The 25,250-nt window shown below is 37.5% G+C and overlaps 1 protein-coding gene across 8 annotated transcripts in view; it reads left to right on the forward strand.

Annotated features, from left to right (window-relative positions):
* LOC131439641 (NAD kinase-like) overlaps positions 1-25,250 on the forward strand; it is a 101,572-nt gene that overhangs the window by 53,746 nt on the left and 22,576 nt on the right. For 4 of the 8 annotated variants that reach the window (XM_058610904.1, XM_058610903.1, XM_058610901.1 and 1 more), the window contains exon 2: positions 6,256-7,091. The exons of 2 other annotated variants lie outside the window; for them this stretch is intronic. In XM_058610904.1, coding sequence (XP_058466887.1) covers positions 6,532-7,091 — 560 coding nt within the window. In that variant the 5' untranslated portion in view covers positions 6,256-6,531. Of the gene's footprint in view, positions 1-6,255; positions 7,092-18,459; positions 18,682-23,898; positions 24,783-25,250 lie in introns of those variants that run through there. 2 more of the 8 variants (XM_058610909.1, XM_058610906.1) reach the window with 2 other exon arrangements.

Below are 25,250 nucleotides of genomic sequence, written 5' to 3' on the forward strand. Positions count from 1 at the left end.
AAAATTGCGTGCAATAACAAAAAATATTGTGTGATTTGAAAAGTCCATAAAAAATATAATTTCAAAACTTCAAATCCAGAAATTTGATGAAGCTATTTCTTTGTTTCATAAAGTTGTGTTTTTCTTCAATCCATCTTATTCTAAGGTCCAATAAGAGCAATTCCTTCATCCTTTGGTAAAATGATTTCCACTTTCCACATTTTTTTTTCCAAATTCCTGTTATGCTTTCTTCAGGAAAACTTTACATTTTCTATTAGCACTTTATATTGTTATCAAGCCTGCTATGATGCTACAAACCTGCAGTGTTTTTATGCGCTTAAATTTCTAGTAAATGGGGAGATAAGCGTTGCTTCTGTGAAACACCGATATCAAACTGAAAATTACTGGATCTTCCCAAGTTTGTGTCTAAAATAATCCCAACGACAAAAATTTCACGATAAGGCCGCAAAACGATTCTAAAAATTGTCCTGTCTATCGAGATACTCTGAATGTAGCTAAATCCTGCAACCCGATTGAACAATACACAGTACATGTTCAGATTACGCACGGGCAGTGTCCTATCTCAGATCACAGCAATTTGACAGTATTTTCGTCAAATCGGGTCAGTTTTATGTTTTTCGTGAAATCCGATCAATTTTACCTTACATTTCGCATGTTTGGGTCACTTGCTACACTCCCTATCTCCTGAAACAACATGATAATCTCCTTTGTTACAAAAATAGTGTCTGTATTTGTCAAGAAACATCGTTTCACGTCTCATAAATTTAATACTGAGCTTCCCTTTTCAGTGATCTTTCTACAGCTCTCCTCCATGAGTATTCTTCTAATCACCTCTGAGTAGTGTAGAAAGTATCTGAGCTCGTCATAAAGTATCGATTCACACCTTTCATACATTTTGCGTTGCATTCAAGTTAACAATAGCAATACTATCTAGCACGACCTTGAAATTCTTATCCCTCTCTAGTTTTACAAAAAATGGCTGATGAAAATTGGTGTTCAAATAAGAAAAAAAAATTACAATAAACACCCCTTTTTAGAGGTACTTTCTACAAATTTCCTTCTTTTGATCACCTTTGCAATGAATATCTAAGCTCGTGGAGAAAAAATAAAAAAATATCCTTATAATCTCTAAATTGAAAAAAATATCTGTGCCAAGTTTGGGAATAATTTAATGAGTTGTTATATCGATCATCTTCATAAATATCTGTGCCTATTGGAAAATGTCTATTTTTTAAAAGTTCGAAACATTTTGCCTCAAATTCCCCCTGTTAGCAATTGATTACTACACCCCCCGTGTGAGGTGTGGTAATCTATTGAGTTGTTTCGGAGTTAACAACCACCCTCCCTCCCTTGTTGATGAAACACTACTTTTTTATGAAAAAAAAAAGATATTGCATTTTGAGTGAAGCTTTTATTATTGTGAATAAAATGGAAAAAAAGGAATTTCGTGTGTTGATGAAACACTACTTTTTGCTGAAAAAAAGTGCCGCCGATACCAAAAAATGGCTTGATGAGTGTTATCCAGACTCTGCACCGGGCGAAGCAACAATTCGTAAGTGGTTTGCAAAATTTCGTACTGGTCATATCAGCACCAAAGACGATGAACGCAGTGGACGTCCAAAAGAGGCTGTTACCGATGAAAACGTGAAAAAAATCCACAAAATGATTTTCAATGACCGTAAAGTGAAGTTGATCGAGATAGCTGACACCCTAAAGATATCAAAGGAACGTGTTGGACATATTATTCACGAATATTTGGATATGAGAAAGCTTTGTGCAAAATGGGTGCCGCGTGAGCTCACAATCGATCAGAAACAACACTGAATTGATGATTCTGAAATTGAACGAATTGGGCTTCGAATTTCTCCCTCATCCACCGTATTCTCCAGATTTGGCCCCCAGTGACTTTTTCCTGTTCTCAGACCTCAAGAGAATGCTCGCTGGTAAAAAATTTAGAAGCAATGAAGAGGTAATCGCTGAAACTGAGGCCTATTTTGAGGCAAAAGACAAATCGTACTACAAAAATGGTATCGAAAAGTTGGAAGATCGCTATAATCGCTGTATCGCCTCTGATGGCAATTATGTTGAATAATAAAAACGAATTTTGGCAAAAAAAATGTGTGTTTCTATTAAACGATACGAACTTTTCAGCCGAACTGTTAATATCGTTTTTTTTTAAATTCTATCGTTCTATCGACTTCACATTAAACCCAATGATCATTGCCCCCTTCCATGTTAAAGGCACTTGCTACAAGAAGTATCTGCGGCAAGTTTGATAGCAATCCGTTCAGTAACTTCAGAGTTATGCCTTTAAAAAAATGACCCTCCCCCCCCTATTAATAAAGGCACTGGTTACATTCACCCTGCATATACTCATATCTAAGGTATGCAAAATGTCTCTATGGTCCTAAAAAAGTATCGATTCTCTCAATTCTATAATTTTTTTCATGACTCCCCAATGTTATTGACACTTGTTACGCTCCCTCCTCCCATAAAAATACGCTTATGACCATCTCTGAAAAGCAAGAAGTACATGTGCCAAATTTGATAGCAATCCGTTCAGTGATTGCGGAGTTTTGCCATTACAAACGTTATACCCCCCTTTTTAAAGGCACTGGCTTCATCCACCCCCCATATAATCATATCTAATATATGCAAAATGTTTCTATGGTCTTGGAAAAGTATCGATTCTCGTCAAATTAGATAATTTTTTCATGACCGCCCCCCCTGTTAAGAAGACTTACTACGCTCTCTCCCCTATTGAAATACCTTTATGACCTTTTCAGAAGAGTACTCCTTAAACCCTCTTTGAAATGCAAGAAGTACCTGTGCCAAGTTTATATATATATATATATATATATATATATATATATATATATATATATATATATATATATATATATATATATATATATATATATATATATATATATATATATATATATATATATATATATATATATATATAATGATTAGAGAATTATCGTCCTTCAACAAAGAACTTTTGTTCACTTATTCTTCCAGAAGAACTAGTTTTGACCCGTTCGCAAACGGATTGCCCATCTCTAGTTCAAAGTTTGGAAATACAACAGATGTAGATATAGATATTTTATCTAGAAAACATGAATTACTGAAAATTACCTTATGAAATCATTAGCCATATCTTAGAATTAAAAAAATCGATCGATGGTGGACCATCTTAAGGCTAGTCCATCTTGCCAATCGGGAAAAAAAATTCATAAACACAAAACGGATTGTTTCTGGTTAAAAATTTAAACATAAATATTATTATTTCAATGGAAGAATATATCATTACCATTTCTTCGAGATTGATTTGATAATTCTCAGAAAAAAACGACGAATTCACGAAATCTTCCCTCACTGCACAGTGGTCCCAATCATATCAAAATACGCGTTTTTTTATTTGTGCTTCAGGGGTTGATTTTGGATCTTTCATGTTTTCAGGAGAATTTCTGTTTGATATAGTCCGCTTCTTTCTGTATAATCAAAGTTGACATTAATCCTACAAGTGAGTTGAAAAATTATTTTGCATACAATACGAGATAGAGAATTTACTCCTTTGAAAAAGTTGTAGACGATGTTTGAACAAAAAAAAACATGTCGAAGACATGAACACTTTGAAATGTATTGGTGTCGAGATATGATGCATTGTTTATTAGAGACCCTCAAAATGAAGTTTTTCCATCATCACTTTTTTCGATGAATTTTTAGAATTTTCAAATGTTCTACAATTATATTTTAATTATCAAAATACATATTTTTGTCAAAGGTTACATATTTTTAAGTTTACAAACAAAAAAGTTTTTGAACAATTTAACTTCAAAATACTACATACTCAAGTATCAATATCTCGAAAATGTGGAAACATGTGGAACCAATTTCAACAAAAGTTGAAAGTATAATCAAAACACTATTAGAAAAATTATTAGTCACATTTAAATTCGCTTAAATTTATATGAAACACACTTTAAAGAAAAGCATGTTCTAACATTCTCCAATATATATTTAGCACCCTAACATACAGTATAGTGTTCATGTCTTCGACATGTTTTCTTGTTCAAACATAATCTACAACTTTTCTGAAGACATAAATGCTATATTTCGTATTGAGCGCAAAATAATTTTTTAACTCACTTGTAGGTGGATTAATGACAATTTTGAGTATACAAAAAGAAGCGGACTATATCAAACTTAGTAAAAATATAAAAATATTTCTAAGTCCCAGAAAGTCGATTTTTTCAAAAAAAGTGTTCTTTGAAATAACACTAAATCTCGACGTTTCATGCAATTTTAAGATTTTTGGCATCAAAAATAATTTTCGATTTCGGAAATTTCATGTACTCCCCCTTATGGTGCTTTTTCAAGATCGGAAATTTTACAACCTTAACGGGCAGCACCCCTTACGCATGTCCGATTTAGCTCAAATTTTGCATGAGAACTTTTTTCGAGATGCTTGAACTTCTGAACAATAACGCTTTACGAAATTAGAGGCGATCCCGAAATATTGGCACCCTTATATACATTAGAGCAATAAAAAACAACGTGTTTTATCAGTTACGTCACTTATACCATTATATCTCCGGAACCAAAAATCACGGCCATTTGGTCTTCGAACTTGACCAATGGTCCGATAGTAGCTTTCAAACGAGCATAACTTGTTAAAGTCGGTTCAGTCATCTCTGAGAAAATTGAGCGCGTAAAAATACAACGCTTTTGTCGAATACGTCCCTTATACAATCATATCTCCGGAACCAAAAGTCTCAGCCATTTGATCTTTGAACATGATCAATGTCCCGACAGTAGCTTTTAAACGAGCAGAAGTTTGTTAAAATCGGTTCAACCATCTCTGAGAAAATTGAGCGCGTATAAATATTTTCGAAAAGTACACACACACACAGACATTTTCCGATCTCGTCGAACTGAGTCGAATGGTATATAACACTATGGGTCTCCGAGGCTCCGTTCAAAAGTCGGTTTTCCAGAAATTCTAATACCTTTCTATAGAGAAAGGCAAAACAAAATCACGGCAGTGGGCGACTGGAACTTGAACCGAGAATCGTCAGATCATAAAGTACATCCGCTTATCGACTGAACTACAGAAGCATATTATTACAAGTGCCAATTACGTGAGAACAGGCGCGTACACAGGGGTGTGTTTTAGGGATTCAAAGTTATGCGGTATTTTATGCGAACTGATATGTGAGTTTATTTTTATGTGATACTTTTTTCATGTGCTACGTATCCCCCGCTTATAAAAAGAGTTGAGTGCATTGATATGTGAATAAATGCTCTGAAATTTATATTGAATTGAATAGAAAATAATGTGTAATTCAGATATCCTTCTTCACAATGTAATCAATACGTCTAGGCAATTTTTGAATGAATTTTCAAATTCCCGCAAATTAAACATATTTGACAAAATTTGTCTTACCTATTTTTAAATTCAAACACTGAATTATCGTTTTGCACAGCAAATAATTCGGTAGGGAAACGGTGCAAATATTTTTTTTTCTGCATGAAAATATTTCAACAAAATAGGTTTTGTTTGTTCGATACATTTATTCGAAAGTTAGGACGAACATCAATGCCGTATCGGACTGGCACCAGTGTAACGATCGGAAATACTATCAGAATAGACTCAACTTCACTGGTTTCACAGTGTTGGATTTATGCCGTTATAAAATGAAACCACTATCCTTGATCAGGACCACGCTGCATGCGGATTTGTTTTCGAACTTGCATTTTCATATCGCCTACTTGTATACGGACACTGCGCACATACGCCGATTGGCTTCCAGTTTACCAAGAACCGCTAGTCACTCCGGAGCAAACCGGATCGGTCGAGTGAGTTCTCGTTGATTCGAAGGAAGGTCATACACTCCGTATTGGCTAGGCTGTTGATTGATTTCACTGACGTTAACATGCTACTGACGGAGGATTGATTACTTTCTCTGGTCGAAGTAACTGATAGGGCGGATGGTGTTAAAGATCAGTAATATTATTTTGTTTTGAATAAATTGTTGTAAACAACAGCTATCGAGTATTGCAAATCATGCCTTAGTCTAATGGACTATTATTACTCTCTTAGTAAATTTATAAAGATTGACATGCAAAAAGACTGGGGTACCATTTCCTTTGTGATAAGCGGTTGGGCTAGCGAACGGTAGATGGCGGTGATAGTGTTAGTCAGTTGATAACGACGGCTTATTATCAATATTTGGTCATGCTTTATAGAAGCTCGGATGCACAAATGGAATCAGCGATTGAACAGATGGTGAGTCGGAATGTACTGAATTAGTTAGTTCTGACAAAGAGATCTTTTGTAATCGGATGAATATACGTTTCAAGTGCTTGTTGTCCGTAATAATCGAAACTCTCGGTATGAACAAGTGATTTTAAGTGCGCCTACAACACTCAACGCCTAATTACAACGTGTGAGTGTACGAATACAAACATCTGTGATAAATCGATATTTCTGGTGGTAGAAAAATCGTGTCGACTGAAGTCCTGATGGCTTACCTATCGGATGTAGACCTAGCAACTTTACACAGATCCCGACTGGAGGAGCGCGTACACTATAAACTGTCCTCCTGGCATCGATCTGCGACGGTTGACGTCAGTAAGGCTTCCGCCCAGAGTAAACCAACTAGAATAGCGTCAACGAATTCGGTCGGCACTAGTTCCCTGTCCAGCAGCTCCGGCACAATGGATGACATAATCAATAATAACAAACTTGAACCGGTTTACTTGGCCGGGACTCGAACCGAACAGCATCAACAGCAAAGAATTTCCGTCGGTACCTGCAACGTAAACACTTCAGTGCTCCTCGACGAGGCTAGAAAAGTGACGTCAAACCGTCGGAACGCAACCGGCTGGCATCAGTCGAATGTACATGTGATAAAACGCCGCAGTCGGAATAGCAACAGTTGTTCCAGCACCGGGACCAGTGCTAGCAGTAATGGAACGGCCGGTAACAGCTATAAACACGTTGAGTGGAGCGATGAGGACTACCTCAACGATGATGGGTACTTTTCGTCCGAAACGCGCCGTCGGAGGTCGGGAACGTGGCCGTAAGTACAAGTTTGATTTTTGTTCAGTCTTTGAGGTTTGCATTTATTCGGCATTTGAGTTAAAGAAAAAACTTTATGATTTGCATATCAGAGAACCGAATGATCATTCGCACTTTATAATACTAGTTCCATAGTAAAAGTACTAGGGAACAATTGCTGTAGATTGGTTTTGATCCGGATTTAATTCACATCTATTGTAGGAATCAATGAACCAGTAATTTTCAAAGTAGTTCCTGCAGTCCATCAGTGGGCACTAGCTCATTTTTAGTGGTCTTTTTAACTCAAAATAAGCCGAAATTAGTAGGCTTCGCTACTTAAAAGAATCTGTCTGATAAAGATTCAGAGCAATCGTAATCATTACAAGTTTATAAAGACTTATGAGAAACTTTTCAATGAATCATTGTCAGTTGTAATCCAGGATCAAGCCAAAATGTGATGTGAATACTGAATCATTAAATTCTTGTGAGATTCCTAATGTCGTTTTTGCTTGTTGTGTTGGTTGCTCACTTAAAGCTTGCTTCAGATAGAATTGGAACAAATACAATAGCCCGTATTTCAGTTATTTATTATTGAATTCAAGATCTTTTTTTTTTATACAAATGTAGCGTTTTCTTCATACTTTTAAGAAAAAATAAGGATGAGATTATGCGTCACGGTTTCGAAGGAATTCTTGAATTTTTCCGGTAACACGACTCATTAAGCGGCGCACAACTTCTTCATACATCGTTTTAGCGATCTTATTCCACCAGGTCGTCATCTGATTGATTTCTTTGACAACCTTTCCCTTTGCCTTGAGTCTCCTCTTCATGATTGCCCAGTATTTCTCAATAGGGCGGAACTGGGGGCAGTTGGGTGGGGTAAGGTTTTTCGGAACAAACTGGACCCCTTTTTCTGCATACCATCCTTGAACGACTTTGCTGTAATGACAGCTTGCCAAATCTGGCCAAAACATTACGGGATGGTCGTGGGATCGAATGAACGGCGAAATTCGTTTTTGGAGACACTCTTTTTAGTATAGTTCCGATGTCATTGTCTTATTTGTAACGAAAACTTTCGTTTTTTTGCCACAGCTGCAAATGCCCTGCCAAATCATAAATTTTCTTGCAAATTTATTGGCAAAAAAAAATTTAAATTTGGCTGGAACATACCTCCGAGCCGTTGCCAAGCACAAATTTTTGACCTGGGATTTGCCCGAAGTCAGCCTTGACATAGGTTTCATCGTCCATCAGAAGACGCCCGTCGAACTTGGTCAGCACCTGGTCATATAGTTTCCGAGCACGAATTTTGACCACACTATTCTGTTTTATTGTCCGATTTGGCTGTTTGCTAGCTCGATACGACTTGATTCCTTCCCGGAGTTGAGTTCTCCTCACGGTACTATGGGCAGCACCGAATTTTCTGGCCAAATCACGGTCCGACAGATTAGGATTCCTCTTAATCGTCTTCAAAATCTTACCACGCAGTTTCCGGTCGACAGTTCCACTCCGACGATTGGCTTGAGGCTTCGGAATCGTCGTCAATGTTTCCTTATACCGTTCGATAACGCTCCATACGGTACTTCTGGGCAATTTCAGCTGTTCAGCTAGCCTATATGCAGACCACAATGGATTTTCCAAATAACTGTGCACAATTTTTTCCCTTCTTTCGGCTTCCATGTTGATTGTTTACAAAGTATAGTCGATTTGCGGAATGTCAAAAATCATACGTGAAGCTGACAATATTCTCGACACGTGGGCACCAAGAACTTCCAAATCTGTCCACTAGGAGCGCCACAATATGAGCAAATGTTTGTTCCAATTCTAAATGAAGCAAACTTTATGTCGTTTTCGCTTGATGCCAAACCTAACCCAGTTTCCACCCTAACTGCTGTCAAACCGTTTGTTTGAAGCTAGATTCGAACCAAGTTTTAACGTTGTTGAACTGAAAATTGAGTCAGTTTCGAACCTGGTTTTTATATCAGATTTGCTCAAACTCCCTTGCTAAGCGCGAAATCAACACAGTTTTGTGAAAAGTGTTTGTTTGATGAAACTACCCTGGGTCAGTTTCAGTTTTCTCAAGCGAAAACGACATTAGCAACGGGGATTTGAGCAAACAACGTTGAAACTAGATTCGAAACATGCTTCAAACAAACGGGTTGACAGCAGTTAGGATGGAAGCTGTGTTAGGTTTGACAAGAAACAAACAAAAATGAGTGTAAGTTGCGTTTTGCGACATCCGTAACAGTAACAGTTAGTTAGGCCACATTCATTAATTTCGTTATCTTTACGAGGGATTAGTAGGAATTTTCGCGATGCACGAGCAAAATTTTGACAACTGTTTTCACAAACGAGAAGAAAATATCAAAATCAAAGAGTAGACCTGATGCTTGTTGAGGTCGAATGCGACTTAGCGTACGTAATAAATTTTAATAAAGTCTATTTGCTGTTCCAACGCGAGCCATTTAATTAAGCCATAAACAGCTTCGGTTACAAACTTTCGGCGCTTAAACACATTATGAGATACAGAAAGCCTATACATAACTCTACCAATGACAGGCTAAAGATGGTGATCTATAGGAATACTTGATGATATTTTAAATTTTGATATCTCTAATTGGATCCGTTTAAAAATTCGAAGAAAAAAACAGATTTCGAACTGCTGCAAGACAAGTTAATTGAGTTGATGAAAAATGAAAAATTGATGTATATGTTTGAGCGAGATTTTCTCAATTTTTACGTTCAGCAGTTGATTCCTAAACCCAGTGTTGGTGATTACCGAAAATTTGACAGAAGTTGCATACAACATTTTCAATCCGGTAGAAGATGCTACAAAAACTCGAGTCTCTCAATACATGAACCGCGAGAGAATTTTTCTACATTTCTTCGTTCCACTGCATACTCTGATTCGACTTGATGATTCTCATACTAGGATGCAATATTTCAAAACCCTTGTGTGGAGCATTCACATACATTTTCATAGACACAACTTATACAAAGGTTATATGTACATAGTCAGAATAAGCGGCAATAGTAAAATTATTCTATCGCAATTATCAACTGCCCATACAGAATCGGATCGCGAAACAAGAATAAGCGACCTTTTGTTGCTTCAGAGAGAATCCCCACAGCAGCGAGCTAACCTTTGATTCTCAGACAGATCATCGAGAGAAATTCACTCTCGCAATGGTGTCTATTCTATGTTAAATGAACCATGCCGGTTTTTTGTTGCTGTGGTGATATCCGTCTCTCTTTGATGGCACTGATTGAATCCTGTGAAGAGTTGCTAGTGAACGTGCTTTGATACGATGAAAGCCAATGTTTTGGTTAACAAATGGAGAAATCACTTTTTTCCTAGTGAGTGGGAGGACTTGAGGGTTTTTCTAACAATCATAGAACCCAAAACTAATAAAAATAATAAACACGATTATGCACATCCTTCTGACCTCAAATAAATTGTTTGATCTCGAATGTTCTGGTTTATTTCTCTTCTCTTTCCCAAAAAGTTACGAGAGTTGAGCACGGTCAATAATTTCGGTAGATACGCGTTTCAAGCAACAAGATTTCAGTTCGTGCTGGCATCTCATCAGACACAGTCGACAATTGCTTACGGTCGAGACGATAGAAACAAAGACAATACAGTGTAGTGAACAATAGAGTGTACGAAATGGGCAAATACGATTTAACAAAGCCTGAAACTTGGCCTACAAGGCCAAATTCAATTTGTATTGATTTCAAGCGCTGCAAAGTTAGACCAGCAGCAACCGAAATTGAAATCTTGCTTAAGGAACGAATGCATCTAAACGTTACTGATGTAAGTGAGATTCAATTCAACAAGGCGTCTAACTGTGTGTACATTATGTTCAAACGTGAAAAAGATGCAATTGCATTTGCTTCGGTTAATAACGGGGTGCACAGTATTGATCATGACAATGTTAAATATAAAATCCCTGTGTACATGGTGGATAATGCCATAGGAATGGCGTGCGAGTAGTACGTATGCAACTACGTAAAGCAATTCCATCTTACATCATTTGTGATCAAGACGGGATACATCCGTGTAAAACGCTAATTACGTATGAAAATCAACTGGTTACATGTCAGTTTTGTGAACAACCTGCACACTACGGCAAACCTTGCACTGAAACTGCAAAAAGGACATCTTTAAACAAAAAAAAGGACAACCGCCCAACAACGGAAACTAGTGAGCGCAGTACTCCTGTTTTACCATCAAACCCACCAACAACTGCAATTAATGCACAACAAGGCGCGTCTACAGCAACTAACAACCAACCCAAGAATGCGAATTACAAGGAAAACGAAGAAAAAACGGAAACCAACAACGATACCACCGATGCGGCAATGGAGGACGAGACGAGCCACGAAAAAAGTGCCCCTCACTCATCGCAAGATAAAAATGGAAGCTCCTCTCCCCCTAGAAAAAGGGTGACAACGAGATCCAACGGTAAAAAAATTATTTTATCTAATAAAAACATGGCTCATTCGGCCACGTAAAGCTTGTACGCAAATTGGCCTGAATAAAAATTTTTTTATAAAAAAAAAAAAAGCAACAAGATTTTTGACGAAGTCCTATAACCTACTGAGCCATATAAATATTTGAGCATGTGTTTGTATGTATTTTGGAGTATTTTTCAATTATTGTTTGATTAAGCTAACACCATGAAGTGCGATAACCTTATTCCAAGTGATATGTAGGGAAGGTTGTTAATAAAAATCTTCACATATAAATCGGTACAATTACGATGGCAAAGTTATTCAATGTTCGCACCAAGGAGGTATTTTGAAAAATAAATTACTAATGGTCAGCTGTTTTTTCGGATGATTATATAGATGTGGAAATAGTTACGAAAACTACTTGGTTGTATGAAACTGTCAGTTGTTTGTGTCCTATATGGCAGGTTTAAAAAAAAACACACAGTTTTGCTCATATATGCCACAAGAAAACACACCTAATGTAGAACTCCTTTCCATTACCCAATCGAAAGATCAACTAGGAATAGGATTGGTCAAATGAAAATAGCGAGATCCTGGTGACACAAGTTCTCAGAGACGGTTATTAATTCGCAACCTTCTACAACAAAGGGAAATCATTCTCCCAATTTAACTATTTTGGGTGTGATGAAACACAACTCATAACACTTACCGGTAGAAAAGAAGTTGATACACAAAGAAATGTTAATAATACAACTTGACATATGATCTATCCGTGCCGGAATGGTTCAATTTGAATTATCTCCTGTGATCCAATAATGCACGTAAAAACTTATTATCCATTTCACCTACCGATTGAATCTCTCTTTAATTCTTCGGCTGGGCAGTGAAAACGCTCCCTATCTCAAACAACGTAATCTTTTTTTACAAACCAAATTCCAGATAATGTAAACTTTTTTTACGAACCTACTTCGTACAAAGAGGTTTCTTCATACCATGAACACGATTTCCGGCTCCATGGAATGTACTACAATATGGGTATTTTTGGAACGGGTTTGACAAGTCGAAAATAATGTTTAAGGTATTTTGGAAACCCAAGATGGCGACTTTTGGTTTATTGATATTGCTACAAAACCATTACAATAAGAGTATTTTCGGAGCGGATTTGATGAATAGGTGCCGGATAACAAGATTTAGGGTTGTTGCAAAATCCAAGATGGCAACTTCCGGTTTATTGATGTTCCAGGAAAGCACTTACAATATGGATATTTTCGGAATAAATTTGATGTGAAGGTACAAAAACACGATGTTTAGGGAAGTTTCAAAATCCAAGATGGCGACTTCCGATTTATTGATATTTCTATAAAAACTCTTAGAATAGGGATACTTTTGGAACGGATTTGATAATTATATGCAGTCAATGTTTGAGGTTGTTCCTACATCCAAGCTGACCCTTACCCCCTTGGGTACTTTCGATGTCTTTTACGATACTCCTTGAAAATCCTTAAAATAAGGGTATTTTCGTAAAAGATTGAATATCAGAAAACTATGTTTGAGCTCGTTCCGAAATTCAATATAGTCACCCCTATTCTGTACGTCGATCGATTCGAAATATTCCGATCGAATGCGCAACTTCCATTCTGCATTCCGTTCGAGTTGGGTATGAACTCGAATATCATTCGTTTGAGTTGTTAAATTTTGAACATTACTCGATCGACTTGCGTACGTATTACTTCTGTTCGGTTTAGAATCGTTCTAATTCGTTTATACAAGTGTGACGGTTTCGTTTATTAAGAAATGAATAATATAAATAATATAGAACGTGTAAGTAGTGTTGACAGCTTTGATGGTTAGTGTTCGAAATTTCAAGTGTTCCCGAACGAAAGTCAATCGAATCATACAAGTCGAATGGAATAAAGAATGCAAAATTCGAACTCGAACGAAAGTGTAGATTCGTTCGTATCACAAATCCGTCGGATTGCAGAATCGGGGTGAGTGACTTCCAGTATATCGGCATTTCTTGAAAACCCTTATTCATATTTTGAGGGTTTTTAACAAATATCAATAAACCGGAAGTTGCCATCTTGGATTTCGGATCGACCTCAAACATAGTTTTTCGTTACATACACATCAAATCCGTTTTGAAAATATCCATATTGTAAAGGTATATCAATAAACCGGAAGCCGACGTCTTGGGTTTTGAAACGACTCCAAACATCATTTTCTTGTACTCTCATCCGTTCCGAAAATAGTCGAAAATATGAAATATGATTGAAGGAAAATAGCGAAAATATGATTGAGGGTTTCCACATTCATTTTTTTACGAAGCAAACTCCAAATAACGTAAATTTTTTTTCGAACCAAATCCCAAATAACATACACTATTTTTACGAACCAAATCCTAAATTACGTCAACTTTATTTACGAACTACCTCGTTTTACGAACCCCCGTTTAGTTCTTAAATGTAGGTTTTGGTGTATCCTAAATGGGAATTCGTCCAAAAAAGTTTGGGAACCACTGATCTAGACTAACGCGAGGCCGCCTATTTAAAAACAAACTCGTACGGTTCTAACCATTTTCCAATGCCTAATCTGTTGAAAAAAAAAACTGTTTTAATCTATCGAGTAGTATAATGATGCTTTGCTTATATAACTCATATACCGTTTCTGAGAAAATGAAGAGAGTTCCGTTATTGATTTTTTACCTGATCTTAGGGATGTCCGATACCGAGTCGATACTTTGAGGTATCGATACTTTTTTTCAGAAATCGGCTATTTTTGGTATCGATATCGCGTCAGAGCGATACTGTTAGTATCGATACTTTTGGTCTCGATACTTACAGTATCGCAACAGATTGAAGTCAATTCCTATTACGACGGAACAGTTTTTTTGTTTCATTTAAAGAGGCTTTAACTTTCAGCTCATTCGCCTTCGGGTCAGAAGAACTTTCTAACCCAATGTGCGGAGCTGGAAATCGAACACAGGTGAGCTTTTTGAAAGGGAAGCTTCACGCTATACCCGTCCCCAATGGAACATTTTTATTTCTTTGGATTCGACGAAGCGCCAAGTTCGCGCATATTTTGGTATGACGTAGACTAGCCGTCGTTGAAATTCGTTCTTGATAATTTCGCTTTGTCCAACAGGTGCACTGACAGAGAATGCAATGTGCAAAACACGCACATAAAGGTCATACTCTCAGAGGATTTTATCATTTCAATTTTCCACACTCATTGCACTCTCCTTCAGTGCGCCTAATAGCAATAGAATTGGCTTCTAGTGTAGTATTCGTGTATCGACATAAAGGTTATGACATGTAAATTGTTGAGAAAATAAGTGAAATGTGAAATCATCATGGCTCCAACACAAAGTGGCTTGCGGAAATCCTTTGGTGTGGACCAAAAGTCACGAAAGGCGAAGTGCAATCTGTGTGGCAAGAAATATGCGTATACTAGTGGCACAACAAATTTATGCACAGCAAAAAAAGAATTGTAACAATCTTATCAAATGCAATAACTTTATTACATCGGAACAACCTATTGAGTATATTACATCAGCTTGACTGAAGACTTAGACGATTCTGGTAGGAAATTATGTACTGATGTACAGCGTTTACGATATAATATCACAACAATCTTGGTGTCGATCTAAATGTTGTAATATTACACGAAAAGATGCATAATTTCCCATCAGAATCGCCTAAGTATTCAGTCAAGCGGATATAATTTACTAAATACGTTGTTTCAATATCATAACGTGTGATTTATCTGCAATATTTCTTTAAAACAGAAAACTATTGCATTTGATGTTCAGTACGTCTAATTATTTTCACATCGATTAATAATCACATTGGGATTGAATTTTTTGTTGCTGTGTGGAAACATCTTTCGGTTTATCATAAAATAACGTCACTGTCAACAATTTTATTTTGAAATGATTGCTGCGCAAGTATCAATTGATACTTACAGGTATCGATACTTTATTGCCTTTTGATACCTTGTATCGATATTCAAAATTTCATATCTCGATACACTAGGTATCGATACTTTACCTTCCGAGTACCATCTCTACTGATCTATTTCCGGTACTTCTTTGTTGAGCTGTATCTCAGTAATTTAAAAAAATCGATTTGCAAATATCTTTTGTCCGTCAGGTTTAACCAATGTCGAGTTTTGACTACTATGCCACATAGCCCTATTAGTTACATTATCGGAGACACAAAATTAATCAAACAAAGTCTTTCTGAGATGTATCAAAATTGTCAATGAATGTCAACTTTCTCAAAGGTGAGATCAGCCCCATTGGGTTGCTCGATAGAAGGTATAAATTTCACAACGATTTTAAAACTGTCGAGCGGAATTCAATTGTACTTAACTGTTTTTTATGCGCCTTCAATCAAAATCTGTTTATAAAGATATAAAAAATAAACAACAAAATTACCCTATGTTCAGAATGCTCAAAATTATTCCAAGTAGAGTGATTTCTAATCATTTCAAATTCATATATCATGAGAACTATAATATTATCACAATCGATGTTCAATCCCTATATTATTTTCTTCGTGTTTATGACAGTGCATAGAACAAAAATGACTATTCTGCCTTTCACTATTTTCGGCAAAAAGTAGTTTTGAAAAAAGTAATATCCTGGTTTTATTTACGTTTCATACACTTCTTGAGACTCCATATTGTGTTCGCCATATTCAAGCCAACAAAGATTGTTTTGTTTGCATTTTCGTTATCATAACGTTGCGAAAACCTACCGATAACTATCTGAATCAATGCAGAAATTATATGTTATAATCTTATAATATCTAAGTTATTGCTATATCAATTCACAGTAACGATTCACATATACGTTAACGTATTTATAATGGTTTCGCAACGAAAAATAAAACTTTTTTCAACTAGTAGCTAAAACAAGATATGTTAGAATCCAGTAACGATAACTTACAAATGATAGTTAGTTCAATGTTTACGTTATAAAGAAACACTGCTGTCACCTAGTTTTAACCAGTATAACATAAAAAACATGTTCGTGCTCTTGTTGCAACACAGTTGGATTAAGTGGTATCAAAACTATTTACGGGTTGTTACTATTGAAGTCAAATAAACTTATTTTCAACTAGTGGCTAGAAGCATTGTTGTAATTGAAGATATGTTTGGATTGAGTAACGATAGCTTATAAATTATATTTAATTCAATATGACATAATGATGTTATGATTGGAAACCTAAATAACTATTTCGTTACTAGTTATGTTATGATGAAACATTGTTGTCACCATGTTTTAACCAGTATAACATAAAAAACATATTCGTGCTCTTGTTGCAACATAGTTTGGACTTTGTCGTATCAGAACTAGGATTGCTACTTGGGTACTCAATTATCGATAATTGCATATCGATTCGTACGAGTGCCACACGCAAACCTTTCAGTTTTTCTGTAAAACTATTGAAAACACCGGACAAGCGCATCAAGAAAATACACTTTTCGCCATGATTTGGATTTGCTTTTTTATATCAGCAGCCGAAATGTTTGCAGTTATTACATAGTGCTTGTTTAAGTGTACGGGATTAGGGTATTTAACACCACTTTACACCAAATTTGTATTCAAGTTTTGCTTGCAAGCAATCATTTTTATAGTGTTAAGTTTCGCTTGGGAATGCATTACGGAGCGATTCGAGTTCGCACTATAGCTTTATCAGTCTGCTAGCAAAATATATTCCAAATAAATCGTGTTTCTGCAATAAAAAATTAGAAACTAATCTTGAGGCTAGTTTTAATTCTTCCAATTCATCAAAGTCAACAAGCGAGTGAGAGAAGGTTACATTTGATCAAAGTAAGCCTGACACAGCAACCAATCGTTTTATATCGCTGTCTCGTGACGTACGCTGTCTGGTACCAATTTTCCCCTGGTATGTTTCGTGTGAGGCTGAAACATTAGCTATTATTTCGGTTATATTCTTAAATTCGACGCTTTCCTACTTTCACTCTTGTTTTGAATGACCAATCAGAGCGATGCTTTCCAACTGATATATCGCTTACACCTTCAAAACCATCGTCTCCGTTAGGGAAAGCCAGTAAACTAGCAGTGTTCAGATGTTTAGCAGGCAAAATAAGACAGTTATTGATAACAATGTCATTCATATGAACATAAAAATACGTTACTTATCCATGTATTGATCCAGGACTTATGAAAATGTGCGATGCAGATAAACTGGCAAATTTTTTGTATGTTATCAAGAATGATAATGAAAGTGCCGCATTTGTTGATTGAAAACAATCACGAATCATCACCTTCGAATAGGTTATTAACGTAAATGCCATACTATCATCTTTGTGGTTTGACCTACGTTTCCATCGGTGTGCGTGTCCGGTTTTTATTTCATAGAAGCAATTCATTAACGTTAAGAAAATAGGACCGTTCGCATGATTTTGATGCATCGATCGATGAGCGGTACCATTCGTGCAGTTTAGCTTTTTCCAACCAACCCTATTATTTTAATCGATTTCCAATTATTCGAAGGAGGAAGCGCCAAGTGGAACCAGAATGTGTCGGTAGTGCAAGCTGTAAATATAACGCTCGCTACCGTCCCAAATGCTAATCAATTGTATTTGATTTACTTATCAATGTTACGAATGCTAACGCCAACTGTTCTTGGGTAATATGGGGTAATATGGAACACAACACTGGGTCAATACAGATCAATCCCAGTTAAATGTTTGATCTAACTTAGAGAATCGTTTAACTTTAAATGACTTTGTGAACCATAGATATTTAATTTATTTTCCCCGTACTTGAAATAAAAAACAAAATAAGTTCAGATATTTAACCCCTTTTGGACTCAACGGTCTGCATGGTAGCAGTATTTGAAGAGGTTTCAGTTCAAGTGTGCTCCTATCGACAACACTAGTGGGGATCGTTTAAAGTGCAGCCTAGGTTTTGGGTCGCCGTATCACCGGAAGAATCGCACTGTGATTAGAAGGTATCAGTGTCGTGCTCAACCAATCGGTTTTTTGTTTCAAGTGGCCATTAATTTCCAATCGTGAAGAATCATCATCTCGTCGACGCTACGTGCTTCGATAGGGAGGTTTATGTACGACAGTTACTAAAGAAGGAAAATACTGGAACATACAAAAGATGGCAGTCTAAGTGCTTGCAGGTATAGGTACTAATCAAAGGAACACATTCAAATATCATTTATTTGTGTAGTGGAATTCAGAAATATTATAATTCAGTGATCAAGAAAAATTATCGCAGTTTTAAATGGCAAAAATAAAAACTGATAAGAATTCAGATTCAAAATGATTATCGACGAACTGATACGTTCAGGAGGTTACCTGTTATATTTCATTTGACAATCGCTAAAAGAATCATAATAAGTTTTGTTCAATTCTGAACAATTTCACGTTGAAAGAAGTTTCCGATACAATCCTAAATAGACTTGGAATTTAAAAAATGAACATAGAAAATGATCAGCACTACACGGAATCGGAAAACCATTAAATTTCGAGTTCTGTCCACCTAACTTCGTAGTGCCGTTCAATAACCTGATTTTAGGTAAAGTGGCTTTGAGTAGTTTCCTTTAGTCAAATTAGACTCTAAAATTATTTACAACCACTCAATAGCAAGCTGTAAGGAGTGTATCGCAAATAAGCTATCCACAAATTTTTCTTTTAAATTATGATAAAAACGGATATTTTATTCGAACTAAAAATGGATCCTTTATTGTACGAGGTTAAACTTGAGCATAATAAAAACCGGATGAAATTTAAGTTATTCCTTCACGAATTTTCGAACTTTTTTTTTATTCAATAATATAATATAATTTTTCAGGCACACTGCTTAAGCTCTAAGATGCCGGCTTTTTCTAATTTTAGTTAACGACTAACATAAAACTGTAATATTGGTGTTGAAATTGTCGATTCTCGAGAATCCAGCCTACAGCTGGCAATCCGCAGTGGTCGATGAAGCGTGAGTCTTCCAGATGACTTTGGTAAATATTTATGCTGGCCGCATCCTTTGGTCCGTATGAGTCCGCGGAAAACACCCCCAGGTTACGAAGACCCGGCGGGTGGCCCGCATGCTGGTCATCGATTGGAGCGGTCTTCCATTGGGGTTGATGGTTATGTTACGGAAGATAATGAAAGAGACATAGACTAGTAAATATTGTAGAAAAACGGGGTAAAAAGGGGATATGGGAACGAAATGCCTAGAAAACGACAGAGATCTAATTAGTTGACAACGAGATGGTGAAGAGACGGGGAAAGGGAGAACAGAAAAGTTAGTGACAACAAAAAGATCTAGTTAGTTCCAATGAAGATGGTGGACAGGACGAGGGGTCGATAGAATCGGGCGGATGTTAGTGTCGAACCTGCAGTTGGAGATTATTCTTAGCCATAGTTAAAATATCGTCGAGGAATGGAAGGAACTTTCTCTGCAAGATATAATAGATTACACTTGTATATGAATATGTTTAAGGAATTGGTATATGAGAAGCATGTATGAACTTCGACCTGGCGTCGCGATACACTACGCACGACCACACGACATGCTCGATGTCCTGATAACCGTCGCCACAGGTGCAGAGACCGCTCTCCGTGAGCCCAACATGCCGGAGGTGTGCGTTGAATGTATAATGATTTGACATGAGCCGCGACATGACACGAATGAAATCGCGACTCACGTTCATCACCTTGAATCAAGGTTTCGTCGATACCTTAGGGATAATGGAGTGCAGCCATCGTCCCAGTTCGTCATTCGTCCATGAAGTTTGCCAACTTTCGAGAGTTTTCTGACGAGAAATACTGAAAAATTCATTGAAGCAGATTGGTCTTTCATAAATATCACCTTCTAATGCGCCCACCTTAACCAATGAGTCTGCCTTTTCATTGCCCGGAATGGAACAATGCGAAGGGACCCAGACTAACGATATTGAATAAGACCGTCCAGATAAAGTTCTCAAGTGTTCCCGTATTTTCCCCAGGAAATATGGGGGATACTTTCCTGACTTCATTGCCCGGAGAGCTTCTATTGAGCTTAGACTGCCCGTTTTCGAACTTTTCATCGAGCGCTAATCGAGACGCTTGAGCCCAATTTTTTGAAACTCCTGCATGTTCCCAGCTGCCTTACCAGTCTTCTTGAAGACCCTCTTCACGATTGCCCAGTAACGTTCGATTGGCCGAAGCTGAGTGCAATTTGGTGGATTGATATTTTTCTCAACGAAATTTATACCCTTTTCCGCAAGCCAATTGAGAATGGTTTTGACATAGTGAGCCGACGCTAAATCCGGCCAAAACAGTGGAGATGTACTATGCTTCGTATATAAAGGCAGCAATCTCTTCTGGAGACACTCAGATCGATAGATTTCTGCATTTAACATAGTTCCAGTAGTGTAAAAAATGGGTAACTTCAAACCACAAGAACATATTGCTTACCATACCAGTACCTTTCGACCTAATTTCTCCACTTGAATCGACCTGTTCACATCGCTCACATTCTCCCCAACGACGACAGTAGAGTATTGTGGACCTGAAAGGATTTTTGTGTCCTCCTTTACATAAGTCTCATCGTCCATCAGAACGCATGCATCCGGACGCTCAAAAGACGCGAATACAATTTCCGGGCCTTTGTTGCTGCTCACTTCTTCTGTTCTACACTTTGTTTCGAAATTTTCTGTTTCTTGCAGATGATTTCATCTCTTGATACGCTGGATCATTCCGACACTCGTTCCTGCTTTTTCGACCAAATCACGTATTGCCATTGATTTGTTCTACATGATTAGAAGTGTCTCCAGAAGAGATTCCTGTCTTTATATAAGAAGCATAGTACACCTCCACTGTTTTGGCCGGATTTAGCGTCGGCTCGCTATGCCAAAACCACTCTCAGTTGGCTTGCGAAAAAGGATATAAATTTCGTTGAGAAAAATATCCTTCCACCAAATTGCCCTCCCCTGCTTCGACCCATCGAACGTTACTGGGCAATCGTGAAGAGGGTCTTCAAGAAGACTGGTAAGGCAGTTGGGAACATGCAGGAGCTCAAAAAAAATTTGGGCTCAAGCGTCCAAAAAATGCGATGCAACACTTGTCCGGAACTTGATGAAGAGCGTTCGATCAAAAGTTCAAAAATTCATTAAGGAATAACTTAAATCTCATCCGGTTTTCATTATGCTCAAGTTTAACCTCGTACAATAAAGGATCAATTTTTAGTTTGAATAAAATATCGTTTTTTATCATAATTTGAAAGAAAAATTTGTAGATAGCTTATTTTCGATGCACTCCTTAGATAGAGTAGATATTTTTCTAGACCCTAACGTATGTGTTTGATTTTGTTTTAATTTTTTGAATTTTTGGTGGTTGTTTAAAGTCAAAACTACGATTTTGCACGAAAAAATCCACCATTTTGTAGCTGTAAAACCTCCTCCAAGTAACAAACATTTTACATGTAGAAAGTGTGTGCAAAATTTGAATATAAAATGGTGCAGTTAAGCTTGCTTCATTTAGAATTGGAACAAACTCTTACTCATATTGTGGCGCTCCTGGTGGACGGGTTTGGAAGTTCTTGGCGCCCACGTGTCGGGAATTTTGTCAGCTTCACGTATGATTTTTGACATTTCGCAAATCGACTGTACTTTGTAAACAATCAACATGGAACCCGAAAGAAGAGAAAAAATTTGCACAGTTATTTGGAAAATCCATTGTGGTCTACATCTAGACTAGCTAAACAGCTGAAATTGCCCAGCAATACCGTATGGCGAGTTATCAAACGATATAAGGAAACATTGACGACGATTCGGAAGCCTCAAGCCAATCGTCGGAGTGGAACTGTCGACCGGAAACTGCGTGGTAAGCTTTTGAAGACGATTAAGAGGAATCCTAATCTGTTGGACCGTGATTTGGTCAGAAAATTCGGTGCTGCCCATAGTACCGTGAGGAGAACTCGACTCCGGGAAGAAATCGAATCGTATCGAGCTAGCAAACAGCCAAATCGGACCATAATACAGAATAGTGTGGTCAAAATTCGTGCTCGGAAACTATATGACCATGTGCTGACCAAGTTCGACGGGTGTCTTCTGATGGACGATGAAACCTATGTCAAGGCTGACTTCAGGCAAATCCCAGGTCAAAAATTTTACTTGGCAACGGCTCGGGGGGATGTTCCAGCCAACTTTAAATTTGGTTTTGCCGACAAATTTACAAGAAAATTTATGATTTGGCAGGGCATTTGCAGCTGTGACAAAAAAACGAAAGTTTTCGTTACAAATAAGACAATGACATCGGAACTATACCAAAAAGAGTGTTTCCAAAAACAAATTTTGCTATTGAGAAATACTGGGCAATAATGAAGAGGGGACTTAAGGCTAAGGGAAAAGTTGTCAAAGAAATCAATCATATGACGACCTGGTCGAATAAGATAGCTAAAACGATGGACGTAGAAGGTGTGTGCCGCCTAATGAGCCGTGTTACAGGAAAATTCGAGAATTCCTTCGAAACCGTGACGAATAATTTTATCCGTATTTTTTCTTAAAATTGTGAAGATAACGCTACATTTGTATAAAAAAGATCTTAAATTCAATAATAAATAACTGAAATACAGGCAATTGTCTTTGTTCCAATTCTATCTGAAGCAAGCTATAGTATTTGAATGACGATGGACATGGACTCTCAAAACCTGCTTTCGAGAAAAACTCGTTCAAAGGTTTTTGTTAATTTATTAATCAAGGGTGCCCGTAGGATCGAACATTTTCAAAAGATTATATTTTATCTTTTATTTTTTTTTGTTATAATGAAGCATTTCAAGAATCTTTGTCAAGTTTTATGATCAATCGAAGCAGAAATCTTGGGCCTGTGCACCGAGCTCTTACTTCTTCATAGTAGTTGTTAAGCAAAGACCAAAAGCCCATAACTTCCTGAGTTTTGTTCCGATAGACTTGAAAATTCACAGAATATTCTTGAAATGTTTTACTATAAGAAAATATAAAGAAAAAAATTAATGATTTTTCAAAAGTGTTAGAACCTACCCGCCCCTTAATCCGCAGCACATATTTCGGTGTGCGAGGTAAGCATGTGAGTTAGAATGGTGCATTAATTTATGCACAAACGCATACCCAGATATGGAATTACAAAATCCATTTCCGAGGAATGCAACGGTCCAATATGTCTCTACCAGCGACGTGCTTTTTATTCTCGCCTGCCAAGCTCACAACAATCAACAAATGCTAGTATCGGAGATAATGAAAGCGAGTGTTCTACCGGCGACGGCACAGCGGCGTCGTTGTCGGAGGCGGTGACGCAGCAGCTTCGATCATATTATACCCACTTTTCATTTATCGGCTGAACTTTATTCGGTCATTCCGGTTCGTTTGGTTCTTCTGGATAGTCAGAAATTTTGCGTGCTTCTGGCGTTGATAGTCAGTCTTTTTTTGTGTCGCGTCTCGGTTTGATTGTGGTTGGCCGTTTTGTGCGTGTATGCACTTACGAACCGATACTAGTGTCGTCGTATGCGATCACGCATTTTATTGGACTAGTTTCACGCCTGCCTAGAGATCGCGGTTCTAGATCTAGTATTTGACCCAGTCAGAATTTTATGTCACACGTCGTCGCTCAGTTTCGTCCGGTCGCTGAATGTGGTTGCGTGTGTATTCTTGGGTTCTATAGAATTGCTGGTTTGCTTTGTGAGTGATTCTGGCTACGGATAATACACTCGAGGTGTGATCAATCAGATAATGAGCCGTGTATAAGTGATGTAGTGCTGGCAAACACAAAAAAAAAACTAACAGCAATTTGATTTGAGTTCTCGTAACAACAGCAAACAGATTTTTTTTGTTCTCGACCTTACTGTGCTGCAGACACGATAAGCTCTATACACAATCAAGAAAACAATAAGGGATTGAAATTCTACAATGACGGAATCCTGTGAAAAAGATGACTTCATGAGCGACTTAGTGAACTTCAACAGTCCCAGTCATGGCGTCGGCGGTGCAATAGAATCGTATAATCATCATTTTCTACAGCAGCAACATCTCCAGCACTATCATCATCCTCTGCCTCCTCCTCCTCCTCCTCCTCATTATCATCATCATAATCATCACCATAGTAGTCATTCGAACCACGGTCAACGCGGCGGCAATGTCAACAACTATTCCGTCGGTAGCGGTAGTGCTAGTAGCAGCAGCGACAGTAGCCAAAGTAGTCCCTTCAATGGTAGCGGTGATGGGGACATCCTTGCCGAAGAGGACGAGATGCTACTGTGGAGAGCTAGAAGGTTAGTTATTGTTTGCCTTATGGGGTGTTGAAGATTGGATCTGCTCCGTTAATTGGTGTTTGGAACTGTAAGGCTTTAACCCTGGAAACTTCATAGTTCATGTGACATACGTCACCCACCTAACTGACATTTCCGTCCGCAGTTTGTTGGTGAGTTTTCAGCGATCCCATTTCCCAGTCCTAGCCAGATAATCGAAGCTCCTCCGAGCTTACTAATTCAATATCGACCTTCCAAATGAAATTCATCACCGTGAATATTTTCGTCATGTTCAACACCTTGAAACGAATCTCCCGCAATCATCGAATTATTTCAATTTCACGGGCTGGAACGGCCACGGCCTACGGAATGTGTCTGAGTGTGTGTCATGAAATAACAAAATAACAAAAAAAAAGCATCACTAAGCATCATACTACACTGTATGCCCTAAGCAAGAGCAAATTTGCGTTTTTGCACCCCTTCGTGCGACGA

The sequence above is a fragment of the Malaya genurostris genome, chromosome 3 (genome assembly GCF_030247185.1).
Source record: "Malaya genurostris strain Urasoe2022 chromosome 3, Malgen_1.1, whole genome shotgun sequence".
NCBI classification, from domain to species: Eukaryota; Metazoa; Arthropoda; class Insecta; order Diptera; family Culicidae; genus Malaya; species Malaya genurostris.